We start from the raw sequence: 22,232 nt of genomic DNA, 5'->3' as shown, positions 1-22,232 counted from the left end.
GAGCAAAGGGAAATGCCAAATTCTGCATCTGGACAAGAATAACCTCATGCACCAGTGCATGCTGACAGCTGACTAGCAAAGAAAGTCCAACAGCCTTGTGGGCTGCATTAGGAAGAACAGTGCCAGCAGGTCAAGTGAGGTGATCCTTCTCTGCTCAGTATTAGTGAGGATACACCAGGGTTCAGCTCTGGGCTCCCCAGTACAAGAAAAGTGCGGAGTTAACTGAATTTAGACCAGCACAGGGTCACAGACACGATGAAGGGATGGAGCATCTTCCACATGAGGAGAGGCTGAGGGAGCTGGGACTGCTCAGCTTGGAGAAGGGGAGGCTGGGGGGGATCTCATCAATGTCTGTAAATGCCTGAAGTGCTACACAGTGACAAGACAGGAGACAAAGGGCACAAACTTAACCACAGAAGGTTCCTTCTGAGCACCTGGCAACACCAGGAGTATAGTTAAATGTTAGCAGAGCCCAGAGAGGCTGCAGGGTCTCTCTCCTTCAAAATATTGAAGGAGACCCAACCCAACCCAACTGGACATGGTCTTGGGCAACCAGCTCCAGCTGAGCCAGCTTGAGCCGTGAGTTGCCCTAAATCTCAAGAGGTCCCTAAATCTCAAGAGGTCCCTTCCAGCCTCAAGAGTCCTGTGGTTGCACTCTTCCATCAGGGATTGCATCCCTGCACAGGACCTGCATCCCTGCGCCCTTCCAGAGGAAGGGGCAGCACTTGGCCAGCAGACATGAGCAGAGCCAACACGTGTGCTACAAGACCTCACTGCGGAGAAAGGGCTGGTGTGTGAGGGAGGACAGCACCACGCTGGGGCTGCTTTGTGACCCTCCTGCCTGGCAAGGCGAAGGGGGTCGCGAGAGTCGCGACATGGCGGAGCCTCCTTCCCAGCGTGCAGCGCTGCAGCGGTTACCATGGAGCCGGGCGGGCTCCGCCGCCATGGCGCTGCCCGCGCCGCTCCCCGCCCGCAGCATGGAGCTCGCCCCGGCCCCGGTGCCGTCCCCGGTGGCGGCGGCGGCCGGCCGGGAGCTGCATGTGAGCGGCAGCGCGGAGCTGAGCGCCGGCCCCGACCGGGCCCGGGTGTCGGTGCGGCTGGGCAGCAGGAAGGGGGCGGCCGGGGCGGCGCGGAGCAGCGTGTCCCGCCGGCTGGAGTACATCGCGCACAGCGCCCGGCACCGCGGCGTGCCGGTGAGGGGCTGAGGGGGGCGCGGGCACGGCGCTGGGAAGGTGCCGTGGGGGTGGGTGTCCCCCCGGCAGTGCGGTCTTTGGGATGTTGTGAAGCGGTTCTGGAGGGTTCCGCACTCAGGGCTCTTAAAAATAAAACGTGGCAAAGCAGGGCTGCGGTGGGGGGTGGCTGGGTTTGGGCGCCTCAAAACAAAACGGAACAAACCAGACCTGTGGTGGGGGGAGTGGGTGGGTTTGGACGCCTAAAAAACACAGCAAACCGTAGCTTTGGTGGGATAAGTGGCTGGGTTTGAAAGTTTCTTACTCCCGAAGGCCCCCAGGAAGTCTGTGCCGTTTCCGTGCGTTCACAGATGAGCTGAGGAAAAGGGAGATGACAGTTTGCTCCCAAATTATTCAATATGGTAATAAAAGTATTGCAGATTTGTCACAAAAAAAAAAAAAAAAAAGAAAAAAAAACAACGATTTTGTGATAGTGCGTGACGTTACAGTGAAATTCAGTATCTGTAAATACGAAGTAAGAGTGGGTCAGGAAGAAGGAAGGCGATAGGAAAGACCCCCCTAGCCTCCCTGTTTCGGGAAGGGTCACGTTGTAGCCATGGGTCTAGATGACGAGGAGGCACCAAGGCTGCTGCAGGCCAAAGCTGTCACCCGTGTTTTTCCCTACACGCGGCTGTGGGGTGTCTGTCACATCCCACAGGCCCTCCTCACACTGATGACAACCGGGAGGAGGATTCATTCGCCGTCAGAATAACTTGCTCAGTCAGAAATGGTGTGGTTTTTTTGGGGGGGATACAGGCTGAGAGCCTTCAGTTTCCATCGTGAGCTGGTGGGAGCTTAGTCATGGATTTTCGGAGGAAGACAAGGCGACTTATCATTCATTCATGTTTATTAGTAGACAGAAATGTTAAGCTTTGTGCCCACCACTGTGGTAAACTATTAGGTCACGGGGTATTTTCATCCTGGATGCAATTAAATAGCACTTCAAACTGTGGAAGGATGAGAAAATACAGCTGCAGCTGCCCATCCTACAGGGAACCTGAGGAACTGAGTTCGGGTTTTGACATGAGCCTGGCTGAAATGGGATTGTGGGGAGCATTGGACTTTATGGCAGGTGACACACAAAAGGAGTAAATGGGCTGTTAAGTCTGTGAGTGTGCTTTTGAGGTGTTGTGCACACGCAGGCTGGAAAAAAATAAGTGCAAAATGAAGTGTGATCAGGACAAGCATATTGATATTTGGGTATATGTAGAGAGGAATGTAACAGGGACATGTAAACGGTGGTGTAACATAGGTAGAAAGTGGACTGTTTTGTGCTGTGAGAGCAGAGCATTCAGTGGGCTGTTTATAGTTTCTTTTATAATGAAATTAAACTTATAGTTTCTTTTATAATGAAATGAAGCTTTTAATAGTTTCACAGCCCTCTCCGGCTGTTCCAGACACAGCACATGCTGGAGACTGGACGTGTTCTGTCTGCAGACCGGAGAGGCTGTGAAATGCTGCTTAAGTTCTGGGCTTCTCAGTGTTAGCGATGTGTTAGCTCTGGGGAACAACAAGGTAGTGTGTTTTTTTTTTTTCCAGAGTAGTTCCCTATGGTGTAATTTTTAGTGCTTTTTTTCCATCCGATTGTAAACCACTAGTGCTGGAGCTTTCGTTTGCCCTCTGGGTTTTCTCCTGACTAACAGATCTCACTGCTGGCAGTTTGCTCCTAACTGCATTTCCTAACACCGCTTGTAGCTAATGCCTTTCTAGACCACTGTAAAATTCAGCTCGCTTCGCAATCTCCATATGGTTCTAGTTCTTGCAAGGCTGTCTACGGCCCCTTTAGAAATCAGCAGGTTGGACCATATATTTATTTTTTAATTAACCCGTAGGACCATTTCCTTAGCCGTTCGTGCTGCTGCTGTAGGAAGCCTGTGGGATCAGGAGTGCGTAACCTCTGCAGCAGCAGGAGTTTGCATTAGCAGCTTGTCAGGATGCCGGGGGCTGCTCCTAATTTCCATATATATTTACACAGGTTTTTAATCAGAAGTAGTTGCACATAGTAGCATTTATTTATAGAGTGCTCTAAGTATCTACTGCTCTTAGAGCACAGAATTTGTACTTTCCCTGCAGCCCTCAAAGCAATCAATGGGGAAACCAATCTCTTACTGAGCCCAGCTGTTCAAAAGCAGCATTTTTTTTCCTTCTTTCTCTAGAAGCAAACTGATTTATATTTACAGCTTGTTATTTATCCAGGGGGTGGTGTGGAGATGACATTTGTTTTCTTTAATCATTGTATCCAAAAATTGTCATTGGCCATCTTGTTTAAAAATAGCAGTGATTGTACAGGTTAGCTGAGGAATTAGACAAGGGGGTGTTACTTAAGGAGAAAAAACAGTTCACAAACTGTATCCAGCAGGCTCTGTCAGTACTGGGCTGTGTCCTTGGATATACATGCACTGTTCTCTGTATTTGGAACCAGTTACTCAGGAGTCACAGCCGTGGATGCACATCCATGCAGTCAGTGGGGGAAAAAAAAAAAAAAAAGAAAAAAAAAAAAAAGGATTTGAAGCTTTGCTCACCCAGTTAAGGTTTTTTTTTTCCAATTTCAATGCATCCTTGATTAAGAAATGCAGAAAGACCTGCATAAGACATCACCTTCCACATAGTTTAAGACATATCCCTGAAGTATCCTGACATTTGCTGAGTACAAACTTGCCTTTTACCTTCCTTAAAATAACTGTCACCTATGCGCCTGTTATTTTCTGAGCAGACGTAAAGCACCAGAAACTGCCTCACCGTAGGTGTCATTCTGTCTGTGTAATGCCAAGGGGAAGGCACAGCGTGAAGGGCTGAGAGGCTGGGGAACAGACCCGCTGCCTGGAGTGTGTGTGTGATGCGTGCTGACTGTCAGGGCTTCCCGTCCTGAGATGCTGGGGTAACCTTGCAGAGACACTCTGATGGACGGGCTGTTGTGTCAGTCTCTCATACATCACATCTCTCATTAAATGGTTCTTTAATACTAAGAAAAAAAAAATGTATATTCAGGTGGAAGAAGCCAGCTCTTTTGGTTATTTCAATATCTTTTGGGTATTATTTTTGAGTCTAGAGTTACATTAGATGCATCTTTGCAAACATACAAGTAAATTTTAAGAGGCATTTCCAGGTGTCTCCAGAGTTTTAAGCAACAGCTACACATACCAGTATAGCTCACTACAACTGTGTGCTAGTGTGCATTTCCAATCTATGGACATTTTTGCTTACTGAGGCTGGTCTTGTAAGAAGGACTCATAATTTTGTTAATTCAGTAGTTAGGAACAGAGCATGTAATTTTACCTTCAGATAGGTTTTTTTCGCATACTGTACTGTTACATAGCTGTCTCCTTGAAGCGTGCTTTCGCTGAATATCTATTTAGTTTTTTTTCCTGTTCTCTTCTGAGGAAAGCAGTAGTCGTTCCTACAACGGTGACGGTGTGATGAGGGTGGACACAACAGTTCTGTGAAGAAGCAAGTGTCCTGAAGTAGCAGATAGGCAGGAGGAAGGGCTATATAAGGACTTTGGTGTGTTGAAATGGGGCAAAACATAAGGTGAGGAACAGTTCTAGACTTGATACTCTAAGCTCAATGGGATGTTGCCTCTCTTCTTATTTTTTCACCTGCAACAGTGATAATTTATATCACTGCTGGATCAGAAAATACACTATATAGGCAGCATACAGGTGTGATTCTGTTAAGAATCATTCAATGGCTTCTAGGGGTAATTGAGTTATCATATAAAAATAATGTTATATTCATTTATTTTTTATCCTGTGTCTCTTGGCCCACAGATTTAGAAAATTGAGAAAACTATTCCAGAAGTCCAGGACACCTGACACACTGGAAGTGTAGTTTTTCTTAAGGCACAGTGAAAACTACTTTTTTCCTGTGGTTATTGCTGTCAAATGAACAGTTCCTGAGCCAAAATATAAACAGCAGGCATAAGCAGCAGGGGGAAAAAAAAAGGCTTTTGCTTTTGATGTAGTCAAAGCCCTGATTTCAATTTAAAATTCTGCCGTCACCTCCTTGTCTTCTCCGTGTCCTTGTCTGAAGATGGAACAGGCTCCTGAAAAGGAACAAAGCACCTGGCAGAAGATGCATCAGAAGAGGCCACATCATTATGACTTCAGCAATTAGGTCTTCCCTTTATCTTCAGGAACACATATAGCTACTGTCAAATCTTGGGGGGATACAAATTAGCGACGAGGGAAATTGCCTAGTGGATGATGGCACAAGATGGTTTTTCACTCCCAACTGCATCGGTTTTGCAGTAGTGCCTAGAACCACACGATGGCACTGCCCTTAAATATACAGCAAGCAGGCGAAGTGCAAAAACAAACAGAAAAAAGATGCAAACAAAAGGTTTAGAAGAAGACTGACCTGTTCAGAGGAAAATTAATATTTTTAAAGGGATTAAGGAATGGGGATGAGGAAAAAAAAGTGCACCTTTTCTATGGTTACTCTCAAGTTTTATTACAGTATTGTTATTTCTGTGAAATAGGGTTTTTTGTGTGATTATTCTTATAAGACATGTATATGTATCTCTAGGGGGAAAAAAAAGAGAAAAAAAATCCTGATAATTATTATAAAAAGTGTGGTTTGCTCCATGTTTCTCTAACAAACCACGGCCAGCCATGCTTCCCAAGTACCTTGAACCTATGACCATAAAAAGGGGAAATACGGCTTTTAGGGACTAACTCCCCATGGTCCTTGCTTTTGCTAGGAGAGATTTTCCAAAAATAAGGATGTTTTCTTGTATTTGAGCATTATTTGTCAATCATAAAATTGAAAACTCAATTTTTATTTTTCAAAAAACCCAAAAGCTTCTTGTAGGCACTGTGCGATGATAATTATAGGTCTGATTTCCATGTGGTATTTTAGAAGGAAAATGCTTCTCGTGATTAATGTCATTTCTAAAAAAAAAAATGCATTCTACACAATAAACTTGAAGATTGGAGTCCTCTGTAGAAAATATTCTGACACAAAGCATCCTTTGAAATGTGTCAACACTGAAAGCAAATATTATGTTCCTATGCAAATACATTTAGTAAGTAAAACTTTTTCAGTAATTTGGAAGACTTGGGATTTGCTTCTCTACAGCTCATGACTATTAAATTCAAACTCATACTTACAATTAAACTGTAAACTGTGCTTTCTGTTATGTTGTAGTAATTTTACAATAACCTATTCATCCAAACTCTTTACCAAAGAGGGCAGTGGGTGAAAGAAATGTTAGGTTGCTAGCAAGCTGGTCAAATGTTCAGAGGTAGCCAGAGTTGTTCCGTATCTTACTTGGAAATCTTAAAGTTTCTGCTAGTGCTCTGTACAGACCTTACACTGAAAATATAGCTGGTATTAACGCAGAAGGGTCAAAGTGGAATAACCTCTTTTAAGGGTTTCCTTCCTGCTGAATAACCATTGATTAATCATTATTTAGATCATGAAAACGACTGAAATGTCTTGGGTTTAGTACCAGGTGAATTGACAGCTACACACTGATACACAGAGCCTCTAGCTCGCAGTTGCTTTTAAGAACTAATTTTTCTCTTCAAGTGAATAGCAGCAAAATTGCCATATAGAGCTACTGTATAATTTACTTTAAGTGATGTCAAGAAATCTTTAATATCCAGCCTTAACTGACGAGATTTGCATGGAAAATTCCAAACTTGTGTTGCTAAGTTATAAGCAATAAGCCAAAACAGTTCAACTTTTACAGAACACAGTGTACATACGTTTCCAACAGGCCCTTCATTTCTGTCTTTTAAGATTATATTCTTGTATTTTGTTTTAGGAAGAAAATATGACTGTAACAGAGGATTTTAGTAGACTAGAGAACACCTACCAAATGGAAGCAGAGGTACGTATTCAACCCAAGAAAACAAAAAATGTAGCAAGAACCAAGGAAAATTTGCAGACTCTCCTTGTAGCTGGACATTCTCTGCAGTAAAGGCAGCATAGTCCAAAGAAGCTACTGAAGGACTGCAATTTAAAGCAGAATTCAATTGCAGTCCTCTGTTGTGTGCAGAGCTTGTTTTCTGCTCCTGTAGCATGGAAAGGATTATTTTCTTGTCAGATGAATGTGTGCTGTGATTCTATGATGCCGCAGGAGGGACTCTTTTGTTCTGGGACGCCAAGGTTGTCATCCTGTGGTGGTGTAAGCAAACCTATGGTTCTGCTCTCTCCTCAACCCCTAGATGTCCCTGCCCTCTGCTTTTTTGAAAGAATTTGTATGTAGGTGATGAGGTAATAGACAAGTTTGGAAAGCTGCTCCAATTAAAACTAATCTGGAAAAAAAATGATTATTTTTCCCATTATTTTAGCTCCGTGAACTGGAGACAGTGCAAGGCAGAGGACAAGAGTGGACGGGGAACAACCGTGGCATGGCAGCCCTAAGCTATATCTGCTTAAGCCATGGTTGAACAGCACCTGGACTTTTGTCTATCCTACATTACTCTGCCATCAGCTTACTGCAAGTAAAACAAAGCTAATTGTTTCCTAGGTAATTCACTTTGAATTCTGTAGGTTAAAAGTGCTGTGTGAAAGTTAAATGTTATTAGAATAATCCCATTTTCTTCAGCATCAGCTCAGGGGAGTTTATTTTTGCACATCTGTACTATAGCAAGAAGTAAATGCACTGAAAATATTCATTATGGGAAATAGTATGTTTTCAATCAATGAATCTTTCCAGATTTAATCACTTCAGTCACTACTCAGCAACTTCAGTGATTCTTATGAAGATTCCTATAAAAGTCTGCAGTAAAACTCTAGCAGTATTACAGAGTTACTGTTTACAGTCCCCTAAATCCGAGTTCAGCCTCTTTAATTTGCGTGTTTGTTTTAAGGTATATTGTCATCTAAATAACAGCGATAAATATACAAATAAATGGGAATTTGGAGAACAAAATTAGATTTTAAAATGAGTCCTCAGATACTTAAATGATATCATCAGTGTCATCTGCCGAATGGCTTTAACTTCGTAATTTAGACACCTACTATCATGAGAGCTTCAATTATCAAGTCTTTTAGATAAGCTGTACTTAATTAATACAACTATATGCAGTTGTTATTTAGGCTACAAACGAGCTTAGGCTTACAACTTCAGCCTTATGCAGTACATAAACCAAAAATCAGCCTTCTTCTGCCATCAGTTTTTATACAACAAAGATTGTAAGTAAGCGGAAAGCAAATGACATGGGCCAACTTTCCACCAGTGGGCAGTTTGGACCGGCTGCAATTGTCGTTCAGAAGTTCTGTGGTTGCAAGGGGCCTGAACTTGAAATCCTGGCTGCAGTACTGTTGCTTTGGGCTGCTTAAGTAGCAGTCTGGTAGCACTTCATGCAGAGATAAGTTTCACCTTGACTCCCCCCTTATGTGAGCACTGGTTTTGTTGGTGCAGCTTCATAAACCAGTGAAGTTCAGTGTATGGGACTACTTTAGCAATATAAATGAATTTTAAATTAACTTACACTGGCTTCTGTACTAAGGAGTTTGCCATTTTGTTTGTGTTACGTATCAAATCACAGAGGTCATGCGTTATTTCATTCTGTACACTCTTTTTCCCATTTGTCTAACAGTTTTTAGAAGACTGAAGAAATTCCCAGACAAATAGCAATTTAAAGGTGTAATTAAGAATTCAAGGCGTACTTTCAGCTGTAAGAAGATAAATTCTAATTCATGCTTTAACAAAGGAAAATATGCAGAAGAATGAAGTTTTGTAGGGGATCACAAAGCTCTGTAGTATCTTAACCGTAACAGTTCATTTGTTGCATGATGATCTCATGGGATGATTAGTTTGTTCTTGTGCATATCTTAACACACTTGCCTTTTTGTAAAACACAACTTCTTGTCCTTTACAGCCTTATCCAAACCTTACAATGTGGCCATAATGGTTTTGCATTCCTCAGATTATTTTTTCACAGTTTTTAACCTTAATCATAATTTTATTGAAGAAATTGAAATACTGCTTTGCATATTAATGCTCAGGTATCCTCTGTACAAAAAAAAAAAAAAAAAAAAAAGAATTTATTTTATTGGATCTAGCTCTAAGTAATCAATGTGCAAACTGTGTTTGGGGGTGGGGAAACAAAATTCACAAGTGTTACCCAGTTGTTTTCTGCACCGAGGACGCCTGATCCCATGCTTGTTTTTTACCCATAAAGTTCCTGAATGCCCAGAGCTGCCCCAGTTTGAGCAGGTTCCCTCTTGCTTAAGCCCCACCATTATTTTGTTTGACCAGTCCTCTGTTTCATCCCCTTGAGGGAACTGATCTTATAAACACTGGCAGCCATCTGGCAGACGCTATGATGGTCCTCACAGTGACAGCGTGCAGGCTTTATTTCTGTGCAAAAAGAAGTGAAAGAGTCCGGGACAGGAGATGGTGACCCCGGCTTGGTGATGTATGGCAAGGTGAAGATGAAGACTCTTAAAAAAAGAGTTTGGGAACTGGGATTTCTGCTTCCTGAACACTCCAGCAGCTGGGCATGACTGCTCGACTGCTGAAAAGGGTGCTGTGCCACAGGGGAGGGCTTGCTCCTGCCTGGAAAGCTGCCACCTGGCTGGTGCTTCGCTGCCAGGAAGGCTGTAGGGCTCTGGATCCTGGGCTGATAGCGATGTCTGCTTTGTTGGGAAAACACCCAAATTCCTGCTGTATCATCTGTGTGTAATGCTTCTTAATGCTAAAAGTACAGAAGGCTACACGTTTAAATTGTTTTTCATCCTAGACTGAAGTGACCAGTTCTCTGCAGGCACTGGGGCAAATCTGTTCACCCAGCACAGGGCTTTGAACAAGTGGGATGGGACTGGGCTAGGCTTATTTCGGTCTCGCAGTTTAAGTTTTTTGAACCTAATGTGTGGAATTAAAATGTAATTTTCCTTCCTGCCCGATGTTTTCCACATCATTTTGCTTGGGCTTCTGCATAATTAACATCTGGTAATCTAAGTTTAAATTTAAAAGGGAAGAGCTGAGATGCATCTGAGGATGTGTCACACACAGTACGCGTTCATTCTTCAAATTGTCTACATACCAGGAATGCCAGACTTCCTCACAAAGAGAATTTTCTTAATCCTCAATTTTAAACCATTTCATAAGCTTCTTTCTGTTGGAAAACAACTGATAGTTTCTAGGGCTATATAAAAGCGTCTGACTCAATAAATGTATTGTATACAGGACTGGTATGTTTAGTTAGTTTGTACAAATCTGTCTTTACATTGATTTAATTACAGGTGTTGGATCATAGGAGAAGAGTTTAAAAAAAAAATGTACTTGTCTGATGTCTGTGTTCATTCCAGGTCTCTATTATATTCAATGATTTTGGAAAAATGCAGAATGTTTGCAATTTACTTACTGAAAAACTAGGGACTTCTGTTACCATCAGTCCACCTCATTTCTACCACACTCCAGAAGCCATAGACGCCCTTCGGTAAGTTTTCTCTTATGCCACAGATTTTACAGCCTCAGATACCATTTAATATGAATACATAATTTATACTGTTTGTAATGGGAGCAAATAGTTTCCTTCATACCTATTAAAATTTATGTTCAGATCTCAGCATTTGTTCTAAATATAACTTAGAAATTAATGCTGTTCAGCTTAGGAAGATGCATCTTGTTCTTTCTGCAGTGCCCCTGTGCAGAAGCAGACTGTAATAAATATTTTCTCACTGATTTCCATTGGAAGTATAATCTGCTGTGAATATTATTAGGTCAACATAATTTGACTTTGGTTACATCAGCATGTGTAGATTTAATTTGAATTTATTCATGGAGGTACAAATGCGTTACCAGATGTTGATAATTCTAAGTACCCTTGCCAATTCCCATTACTTGTAGCTACTGCCATGCTCTGAAGTGAGCCATGGATGGTGCTTGCTCAGCATCAAAATATGCTACTTTGGTGCTTATGGTCTTAAAATTTTAGGTGTTTTCTAACTATTTGATTTTTTGCATATCCTGCTGATGTTGGAGAGGGTGGGAGAACCAGCGGGAAGTTTAATCTTGGTTTGGGGTTTGCCCCTTTAAAGAAACATGCCTGGGCTAAGGAGGGAGCTCAGCTCACTGCAGGTAACGTTTCTGGAGATGTCAGAAGTGTATCCCAAAGTGTCGACACAGGAGTCTGGAAATGAGGCCAGTGAGTTCAAGGGGGTGCAGGTTTGACTTACAGCTGGGCACCCAGATGTTTGGAGCAGGGCTTGGACGCTTGCTCTGCACCACACGCCACCGGTGCCTGTAGCAGACAGGTGTTTGAAATGCCTGATTGCAGCTGATGAGGATGCTCACGTTTTCTCCTCAGTTTCCCCTCAAACTTTCAATCTACCACCCAGAAGGTGGGTAACGGTGATGCTCCTTACTCCATGCAGTTATAAGAACTGAAACACAGGGGAAAAAAAAATGTTTGGCATGAATATTTATGCAAGTTGACCCTGCTTGTTGTTGTGCTGCATTCTCTGCCTCTCAGCCGTCAAGTGTGCGTCGCTGCTGTTGGAAACACACGGCAGAAAGCCCAAGAAGTATGTCGGCTGCTTGGCCAGTCACTGGGAAAACCTTTATTAATAAGAGAAGAAGAAACAAAAGAATGGGGAGGCCACACAGACAGTCAGCAACCTAACGCCCCAGATTCACAGACTCTGCAGGAAAGAATCCTGAATGCTACTGCTTATGCTTCTTGTAGAGTGTTTGCTGTGTTTGAGATAAAGGGAAAGGAAAACAGAAGAAAGAAGTTGCTCTAAAACCTTATAAATTTTCTTAATAAATTTTTATACTTTCTTCATTTTTTTGTTTTCCTGTATTGATTTTTATTCTTACGCTAGCAAGTATGGTTAAGACAGGATATTAAGAATATTGTTTAAGTACTGAGCAAAAATAGAAAGTTTCTTAATTTGCCTATCCAGGTGCAAGAAAAGACATTTAATAGTTTTATGTCACTCAAAACTCTTCCTTTGCATGGGTCATTTGAAAGCAGCACAATGCATGCTTTTATAAAGAGAGTAGCGAAACTATAGCAGGAATACTTTACTGTAGCTCTCACTAGAAATATTTCAATTCCAGTTGGCCTTTACTTAGCTCTCGCCTCTAAAATTAAGATAATTAGTTCTGCAGATACAGTATTTAACTGTTTCATTTATTCTGCTCCCCACCCCCCAGCTCACTTAATGATGGGAAACTGAACATGCCATTTGTCCACTTCTAACGAAATGATTCTTCAACATAAAACTTGCTTAGGAACATTTTATTTCATCATAGGAAAAAAATATACATTAGCTTTATCCTGGTGTCTGTTTGCTCAAGTTTAAAAAGGAACCATGTTGTCCAGATGCACATCATATGTACAAATAGCTGAACACTTCAGTCATGAGGATAGATTTTTTTCAACCACGGCTGCATAATGTATTTTGAGCCATCGTATCCGCTGAAATAGGCCTTCATATCAGGGTGGTGCACCTGAGAAAAATCACGTTTCAAGTCGAATTAGCAATGAATACAAACTGATACTTTAACGATTTAAGTTACTAGAGTTAACTTCCTGAAGACTCCTGATTAGTTTAAATGCATTTTGTACATAGATACACTTTCAGTGGGATTTTCCACACTATATTGTAACTTTTGGCATAAGAACAGTGGCTTTCTCAGACTGTCAGTGCCCTGTATGTATTGAACACGTCTCCGGAGATGTTACTGGCTAGATCTATACCAGGGTTGATGTTTTAACCTCAGCGCTATTTCTTATTGAAGTAGTTTCCACTCCTTTGTTGCTGGTACAGCTTCTTGTTATTTTTTCAGCTGGATCAGGTATCTAATCCAACTAAGCAGGCAGCAGGAACACTAAAGTAGTCAAGGAAATTGTGAAGACACACCGAGTTGATGGGCTTCTATACCACAGTGTCTAACTTGAAGATCCAACTCCACAAAGGGCAACCTGAGTCAGGAGCTTTGTTATGATCCAGAAAGCCTACAGTTAGTAGGTTAGAACTGGGAACTAGGAAATGGTTAGGGCAAGTTGAAACATGTTGTCAGCCTCAACTCTTTAGGAAATAAGTGTCTATTAGGCTGGAGGAAAGGCTGTGGGAAGGCAATCCGCAGACCTTTTTGAAAGTGAGGTGTAGGCATGACTCATCATCTGTAATTAATCTCACCTAGACAGTTTTCAACTCTCTAAATTTGTAAGCTTGTTACCATCAGTCGCCCTAACTGTCTGTGGGAAGAGTAAGCTTCCCCTGTGGGTCAATAAAGTGATCTGATAACTTAAAGGCTGGCTTTCACAAGGTAAATGTTTGTGGTGAGGTATTTGTGTCTCCCCGTGGACTGTAAAGGTCACCAAAGGTAGGCAACTGACTGACACAATAAAAGGTGCATTTTTTATACATGAGTCTGAGGGCTCAGAACCCAATTTTAAATCCTTATGTCACATATCTGGGTTAGCATATTTCCTACTCCTTTGTTCAGCACATTTTATGTTACAGTCACTGGCTAGAGCAGAAACTTTTTAAGGAAGGCTGTCTTCTGGATCAGAGCCTCTGTCTAGTTGAAGAATCAGGTGCACCTTGTGTAAGCTAGAAATCAAAGGCAACCAAGACCGTGATACACAAACCAGAATTTTAGTTTTTGCAGTTAAAAAAGGGAGACATTATTCAGTCTGGGCAGCAACTGAGCAAAAGCTTTTTGAAACACAGATTTTTCAGAGTGGAATTGTGAAAGCAGTGTGTTTTGCTAGATCCAGTAAAAAGGGATGAAAGGAGTTGCCCAACTTTGATTGGTCAGTGAAATCCTAAACCAAAAGTCCATGTCTGCAACAGCCTGTATGTAACAGAAGCCAAAAATGCTAAAGGACTTAAAGACAAAGAAAAAATTAGGCAGTTGGATGCTTTTAAGTAGACAGCACATGGTTTGAGTCATTTATCACCTTCTAAAAACATATATTTGAAAGTACAGCTATAGTTTGTGCGTCTGCTTCCTCTATTAGTTTCACTACCTTTGTAAAATAAATAGTATCCATTAAGCCAAAGGTCAGCCAACTTTTAAACACAGAGGATAACAAGCAAGTTGCAACGGAATAAAAATAAATACTACCTCTAATCCCATAATAATCGTTATCTCTTCCTCAGGAATGTAAGTGGTAGATTTGCCAAATCCATTTGCTTTGTTAATTAGAATTCGATAGTGAGGAGTATCTCTTACATCCTGTAAAAATAGAAGGAAAATAAATAGCCTCGAGAGGAGCTGATGACTAAAGATTACATTATATAATCAGTTAACTCTCACTAGACTTACAGGGCCTAAAACCTCTCAATGTATACATACAGCAGGTTTATTTTTATGATCATGCCAACGTCAATTTGGAAAAATAAGTATAAAACCATCAACACTGTAATACGTGAAGTTCTTCTTCTCAAATCTTTTTTGATTTTAAGAGCCAAGATATTTATTAAGTGACCTTTTTGTTTGTGTATCTTGCAAGAAATATGACTTAGAATATCCCTGCTTTTTGTATATAGGTCCCACAACAGCTTGTTAGTCCCCCTTCTACCTTCACAAGTGGTGACGCCAGAGAGAAAGGAGCAAATTCAGAGCATAACACCACCTCTTACAGCCTCGATCCCAATCCCGGATAAAGCTAAGGCAACTTCCACATATATCTAAAAGTCTTCCAGCCAAGAAAGAAGCGTAGCTTATGATTATTTTTGTAGTGCCTATAAACCCCAGTCACAGGCCAGGGTCCCACTGTGCTGACTGCTGCCCATAAATATTCCCATCAAAAGTAACCCACAATCTAAACACGAAAAAGTGATGGATGAATACGGGCAGATAAATGGAGTTTGTGCAGCCGTTAGTATTGATCAACGTGACAGGCAGTGGCCTCTGCTCAGCAATGTGCTGATGAACTGCAAGGCAGAGAAAGGCTGGGCTGAAAGCCTGGCTAATAACGCCGGGGGGGTTGTAATGACCAAGCTTAGCAGTTGCCTCTTAAAGGTCAGAGGACATTTTGCATAGCTGATGCACAAAACAGAGAAAAGCAAAGGCAAGTTTAATTAAAAAAAAAATACACTTCAACTACAGCATCAATAGTGAACTTAAAACCATAAAGATGAACACGAACTTAAAACCATAAAGATGAACACAAGCTATCATTGGGAAAACATTAAAAGAAAAGATATATAAAAGGATTCAGAACGCCTGATGGGGAATGCATAGGTGTGCAGTTGGTGACAATGCCACTGAGAGGAGAAAAAAAAAGAGGGGAAAAAGCAAGGCCGCAGGTGTTTTCGAAGCCAAAGATGAGTAGCAGATGGATGAAATTGCAGTCAGGAAGGGGCAAAATGCACCCAACAGTACTGAACGTCTGCTCCCAGCTGAACACAAATTCTCATCTACAGGCAGAGCTTCTCATTTTTTCTCATTTTCAGTCCTCTTTGGCTTACTGATTAGTGCCTTCCGGCCACTTAAGCAGCATGTCAGCGGCCAACCCACAGGGTATGTAGCACTGTATTACCAGACCAGCATTGTCAACAAAGATCTAGCATCTGATTTCCAAATGCAACAAGGACTTTGGCTAGAGAATTTCAAAAGCTCTAAGAATCCTAGCAAAAACACATTGTTAAGTAGATTTATATTCCAACTGTCCAGATGCCCCAAAACACAGCTTTCTCTCTCAGAAATTGATTAAACACAGAGGCTTACTTGCATTTCTTGGGTGCAGTGAAGATGTTACCAATTGTGCCTACGCTGGAAGATCAGATCAGATATTTAAAAGCTTTTCAACTTTAGTAATACACCATGAGAAATTTGTTCTGTTATAGGGTGACACTGCTGCTTTAAATGAAACACTGTGTATTAAAAGTAATTTTAATTCGAGAGACATCCAGAACAACCCTGACCAGTGAAGTTTAACCAATCTGAGCTGCAAAAGCAAAGCTCTCCTGTGACAACAGTACAGAAGAAGCAGAGCTTTCTCTCAGCTGCACAGGTGATCGGGGTATTAAGTATTCCCTATTAGGCTAGCAGGAAGTCCATAGCAGTGTTAGAGGTTTTTTAACAGCATTATTGTGTGTATGTATTGATAAAATAAGAGTTTAATACAGTCAAACCTGTTTTGCTGGAGGATATTTGTGTTGTAGCCATTCTTCTGGAGCTTTAGCTTTTACATCCCATCCAACAATGACTCCCGAGTAACCAAGTCTTTTGTGAACTATCACCTGGCCCACACTGAACTGGATGGATTCAGGCTTTGGGCTGCGAACCTGAGTTGATTCTAATTTAACAGAGAAAGAGACTTGTAAAAAAATGTTTTATCAAGCATTTTAATCATTTAAATAGACACTCACATTCTTCTGGTTTCTACCAGAAGAGAAGTGACAGTTAGATTAATAGGCAAAGTAAACAAGGAAACATGTACTTTGTGTCTTTTCTCCCCAGAATATTACTACAATTTTTGACAGACCAGCATCCACTAAGGAAGGTATTTTTCTACTTGTGTGCCTTTGATATCACGTATGGGTCTTAACAGAAAACATAAACTCATGTGTGTATTGGCAATTGCTGTTTAACTGCACCTCTGTATTCAATATTTCACAGTGCTACACACAATAACTAATTTTGCCATATTTTTTTCTAGTTTGGGTCACGGAATTTTTCTATTCAGTCTGACTGCAGGGATTTTTTTTGTAGGAGCAGACTAATCAATGGTTTCTTTTTCCTTTTATGAAGTTGTTCTAAATCATTCATTTGAATCAAGTGAAAGCTATACCATTGTTGCTCCATACACCAGTACAGAACAGGCACACTCAGATCTGCTCCACGAAACAGACAGATACACGTAGTGCATCACACTGATACCCTTACACAACACAGGGTGGGAAGACTTCAGATTTGACGTGTCCTGTTTTGCCTACTGAATATGATCAGACAGGAGGAAAATGACTAACATTTGCAAGACAAGTGTAGAAATACCCTACAGGAAGGCCTTAGAATGCAATACCACCAGCAAAACACAAAAAGGATTGCAAAGACTTTGATACCTGCAAAATAGGAATGGTTTTCTGCTTCAGCGTTGGCACTTTTAATTTTCTTTTCTCCGAAGTACCAGTTCCTAAAATGTAAAATTAATAACCCAGCATTCAAACACATTCTTTAGCAAGTGAGTTTTAGGATAATCAGCCTTCAGGTTATTACTTTAAGCCTTTGTCTGAATAGAGGAATAGTGCAAAGCCTTTGATTCAAAATTCTTCACAACTAGAAGCCCAAACAGAATGAGAGTTTTATATTAACACCACTTCTAGGGAACATACAAGACAAAGAAGCTTGTTCCAACAGGAGAAAAGAGTATATATATAGCTTCTTTGGATATGTAGCTCCACAGCTGCATTATAATTTTATGTCAAGGAAAAGCCATTTACTTTATATAGGTGAGCTTGATACTATTCTGACTTCTGAGAGAGATTCTTCAGTCTCTTCTGTAAATTCTACTTTGAAATCTTTAAAGATTGGTTAACTGTAGTATGGACAAGGTGCCTGGCCATGAGTCCCAGCTTAAGGCTACAGTAAAAGTATCTTCCTCTGCAGTAGGCTGAATTTCATCTGAATTTCACAGGTGGGGAACTCAGTGTTGTGGGTTTTTTTGGTGGTTTTGTTGTTGTTTTAGGATAACCAATTCTTTATAGTAATATAAGATATTCAGAAGATGTAAGTTGCTCCAACAATGTACAAATAATCAAAGGATCTTTTGGTGTTTAGAGGTTTTATCTCTACACGTGCCTGAAGCTTCCTGCAAAGTTGCAAAGCAATTTGCGGTGAACCTGAGAAAAGCACAGTTTCTGTTGCCTTTTGTACATCCCCTAGGCTTTCCTGGGGGCAAAAGTAATTCTGAAATTTCCGCAGTTCAGAGGTACTCCTTGACACCCCTGGTCATTGAATATGAATCAATAATAAAGGACCTTTGAAGGTCCAGACAAGGTAAAACCTTTGGAGTATTTCTACTGCACAAGAATTAAATCTCAGACATGAGCCCTTTTAACCTCCTTGAACAAGTCATCTTAAAACTAACCAGGTACATATGCAAATGGATACAACCTTACTTCTTCTAGACCAACCCACTGTCATTTATCCAAAAATCACATTTTCCCTCCATCCTAAACCCACAGATTTCCCATCTACGTTTTCTACAACCACTGTATACAGCATAAGATATCCATCCCATGTTGTAGGATCTGATCCTGTAAACGTATCACAGCTTATAACCAGTAACGTGGTTAATCCTACAGACAATCAGATTGCACAAGCAGATGAATTTAAAGTAGAGGATAACACATACAGAATTACTGCCAGGATTTATGTTTAGTTTCACATGGAGCTCCAATTGCATGTTTGTGTAGACTACAAACAAAAGCTTTTCTTAAACTGGTAGAAAGTCCCAAATCAGTCTCAATAGGAAAATGAGAAGCATTTCCCCTTCGTTACTTATTTCACCCGTGCAGCATGCCTTCCTGTTTAAAAATAGACCGTGTTTGAAAGATAGGCTTAAATGCAGACAGAATGCAACATCCTACCTTGTCTTCAACAGCCACAGCTTTAAACGATCTGCCCACGCATCCACACTCAGGTAGGACTTGGTAAAGCTGCTCCCACAGGCAATTAGCCTTCAGTAGTAAAAACAATCACCATGTTGTTTGAAAACTTTCTATCATGTTTTTTTTAATATATACTTATTTTCCTTTTTTAATATTTAAACTTTAAGGTTTCACTTCTGTAGCAAACAGGAAAAAGAAGTCAGTGGCCAGGAACAAGTTCTCCCTAAAGATTACTACTTACACTACAAATGAATGTCCTTTCAATCATCGCTTGTACCAGTAAACCATACATGAATTTTGGAAAATGCCATTTGTCATGACAAAGTTGCTTTTTTTTCCTGTAGTCAGACCACAGGAGTTGCCAAATTGCATCAGATTCTGCTGTTTCAACTGTTACTTGAGGATACTGAGCACAAAACATTTCAAAAGTTGTGCACATAATCAAAGGACTATTCAAAAACAGCAAAGCAAATTCTGCATAAATCTAAATGGTTAGTAGTTGACTCATGCCATGAAACCCTGAAAGTGTTTTAAATCTGGGTCCTCGCCCACAAAGACAAACTTTGTTCTTTTTTAATCCAGCTTAATCTTTTGCTCTCATTACTTCATGGATTTGAGTTCTACAGATGAACCACACAACGAAAGCACTACACAGACCATATTAAAACTCTAAGTCATACACAACTCTCTTTGCATGGTACATCTTCAAGATACTAACATTTGCCAGTGGTTACCACTATTAAATCCTTGGACCTGATGCACTGTTCTTCACTTTACATTTAGAACAGACACAAGGGACCCTGTCAGTACATAACTTCCTAATTCATATACAATATAAGAATAAGTGTCAAAAGGTAATGGAAAGTTTGAAATAGTCTTACTAATAAAACATTTAATTTCTCCCATTTTAAAGGGTTTTAATCAATAGTCACATATATTGGAACATCCAAAAGCAGAAGAGGTTAAGACACAGCCATGCAGTCTCACAGATTATACACAAATTTTTACGGGAAGAAAACAATGGTTGTTATTCAAATGCTGAAGGACCTCTTTAAACTACTAAATACAGTCACGTTAAGCCACAAAAATGTCTGAGGTATGATTTGAATGTTGTTTTCATGCAGGAATGGGCAACACATTCCCACTCGCCAGGACAAAGTGTATTGGGGATGAGAATGAGAACTCTTATAGATGAATACAGTAGGGAAGGACAGACTTACAACCTTTCAGTTATTTGGATGCGCTGAGCGGAGTCTGTTCCATACCACTGGGATAGGAAATACTGTGCAGGAAGCGCGGACAGCAGCATGCAGAACTGCAGAGCTGCAGCTGCATTGATGTGAGGCATTCCGACAGGAAGCTTCTTCAAAGGCTCTTCCCTGCTCTCTAATCTGAAAAAGAGGGCAAAAAAAAAAAAGGCAAAAAAAATGCAGCAGCCAGCTTTGCTGGCTGTGTGTACTTAAAAGTTTCCTTCAGATTGCTTTTGTTGCTTCACAAGATAATATACAGGCTGTCCACACACACTGCAGTTACATCCAGACCTAAATTAGGTCTCACTACATTTATAGAAACTAAAAAAAGACTAACATTGACTAATTCAGTGTATTAAACACGTCTGACACATCAGACTGATGGCCTCAGAAAAGTCTGCTTCGATACAGTGAGTACTGCATATACAGAACCAAGGGATTTTTCTTTCAGATCCGAAGCGTGCACGGCGTTGTACCTGGACAACAACTATCTGCCACAGTCACATCGCTAGAGCAGGAACACACCCGACATCACCCTTCACTCCAGTGGCACCTGCCGCACCTTGCCAATGCAGGAAGATACTCGTGACTCTTCTCCCCTTGCCCACCAAACTGAGATACTTGCCTTCAGACGAGGAGAGCATTTTCTGTCCTTTTTTATCTATGAAAGTTCTTCACATCAGAGCCCGGACTGACCAGATCTGTGCCTCTTACCCACGCATTCCCAGACCGTACAGGCTTACTGCGACCTTCCAAACACCACCTACATGGCGAGCCCTCTGCATCCTCTTTTATTCGCCTCCAGCAGAGGCGGTTGTATCTCTTGCTCCCTAGCAGAGCGTTCAGCTTGCAAGCAAACACAAATTGTTCAAGTTACTTCTAGCTTTTGCTATGGAACTTACAATGCAGGCTACTGTAACATATGTCGTACAGGTGCCTGAGGGAAGTTAGATTTATGAAAACTGCCTAGAAAACACAGTCAATATCACAAAATTATGCTGAAGGACACCTAAGGAATACCATAAGGAATAGAAAACATACACACCACGACAGACAGCTAGCAGAAATCACGTTTTTCCCCTCGACATTCCCTCCTTTAGAACCTATGGGGAATATAACGCAGCCTGGCGCCAGGGCGGATCCTCGGGGAGCCGGCGGGGCGCTGCAGCAGGTGCCCCGCTCCCCCCCTTCCCTCCCGGCCACCCTCTCCCGTGCCAGGCGGCTCCGTCCCCCCTCACCCGGCGGTGTCGGCGGAGCTCCCCGCTCCCCTTGGCGGTGCCGGTGCCGGTGCCGGTGCCGACCTCAGCCCGGTGAGGGGCCGATCCCGCAGCGGGGCGGGCCGCGGGGCTCCCCCTCAGCGGCGGCGGCGCCGCCCTCGCGGCAGGTGGCGGCCGTTGGGGCCGGCGGACATCTTGTGCGGCTGAGGGGAGGCAGCCCGCCGTCGCGTTAGGAAACGATGTGCATCAATAAAAATGGCCTTAAACGTTCTTAATTCGACAGATAGGCGTCTTGCTCTGAGCCCTACCAGATGCAAAAGAAGCGCTGAAAACCCACGCTTCGTGTTAGGTGGATTATGGTACTTTAAAGCGTGGAAAAGCTGTCCAGAGTCTCCCACAAAGCATCATTTCCACAGAACACTGCTTCCACAAAACATTGGGGGGAATTTTGTGGGTTCTGACAAGGGAAGAAACCCAAATGTACAGCCACCCTGTTCTGAAGCCAGGATGCAGGCTGAGGGGGTCTCCACAGCTCCCAGCACCTCACGGAGTTGCTCGGGCCACGATTCCTCCTTTAATAAAAACACAATGAGACCAACACCTCAGCAGACTGTACGCTCTTACCCTTTTTAAGAGGAACATAAAGAAAGGACAAAAAAGTTCCGTTCTATTTTTGCAGCTTAGTTTTAAATAAATATGCGCTACTCCCCTGAGCATTCATTTAAATAGTTTTTTTTCCAGGAAAGAGAAAACAGCCGGTGTACCCTGCTATGAATAGAAGCCAGAAGAAAGTCCCCTAGTATGAGTTTTATGCAAAAAGCATCACGGTTTTAACCTAAACTTTTAACACAGCACCACAGTGCGTCTCAGACCACCCTCCTGGTGGTTCAGAGAGCGCTTCATGGTGGTCCACGGGCTGGGCTTTGTGGCAGATGGATGAATGTGTAACGAAACAAAAGTCTGCGGCGCGGTTTCGACAGCGCGCGTGTCAGACTTCAAACACA

The 22,232-nt window shown here is 41.9% G+C and overlaps 2 protein-coding genes across 5 annotated transcripts; one reads left to right on the top strand and one right to left on the bottom strand.

Moving 5' to 3' along the window:
* Positions 1-800: 800 nt before the first annotated feature.
* IRAK1BP1 (interleukin 1 receptor associated kinase 1 binding protein 1) lies at positions 801-11,971 on the top strand. The gene is made up of 4 exons (XM_068678125.1): positions 801-1,193; positions 6,997-7,062; positions 10,494-10,624; positions 11,660-11,971. The coding sequence occupies exons 1-4, from the start codon at positions 876-878 to the stop codon at positions 11,928-11,930; spliced, it is 786 nt and encodes a 261-aa protein (XP_068534226.1). The 5' UTR covers positions 801-875; the 3' UTR covers positions 11,931-11,971.
* A 441-nt stretch (positions 11,972-12,412) lies between these two features.
* Positions 12,413-21,791, bottom strand: LOC137854557 (F-box only protein 21-like). Of its 4 annotated transcripts, XM_068678127.1 has the most exons (8): positions 21,250-21,791; positions 21,057-21,114; positions 19,982-20,152; positions 18,741-18,830; positions 17,214-17,284; positions 16,284-16,447; positions 14,269-14,379; positions 12,413-12,642 (listed from the first exon to the last, which is right to left on the bottom strand). In XM_068678127.1, the coding sequence occupies exons 3-8, from the start codon at positions 20,107-20,109 to the stop codon at positions 12,547-12,549; spliced, it is 660 nt and encodes a 219-aa protein (XP_068534228.1). In that variant the 5' UTR covers positions 20,110-20,152; positions 21,057-21,114; positions 21,250-21,791; the 3' UTR covers positions 12,413-12,546. The 4 variants fall into 4 exon arrangements, with proteins under 4 accessions (XP_068534228.1, XP_068534227.1, XP_068534230.1 ...); XM_068678126.1 differs by lacking the exon at positions 21,057-21,114 and having other exon boundaries at positions 21,250-21,788; XM_068678129.1 differs by lacking the exon at positions 21,057-21,114 and having other exon boundaries at positions 19,985-20,152; positions 21,250-21,781.
* Positions 21,792-22,232: the final 441 nt, after the last annotated feature.

The sequence above is a fragment of the Anas acuta genome, chromosome 3, assembly GCF_963932015.1.
Source record: "Anas acuta chromosome 3, bAnaAcu1.1, whole genome shotgun sequence".
In the NCBI taxonomy this organism is placed as follows: domain Eukaryota; kingdom Metazoa; phylum Chordata; class Aves; order Anseriformes; family Anatidae; genus Anas; species Anas acuta.
The sequence above is the reverse complement of the archived record's forward strand: the minus strand, read 5'-3'. Positions and strand labels throughout refer to the sequence as shown.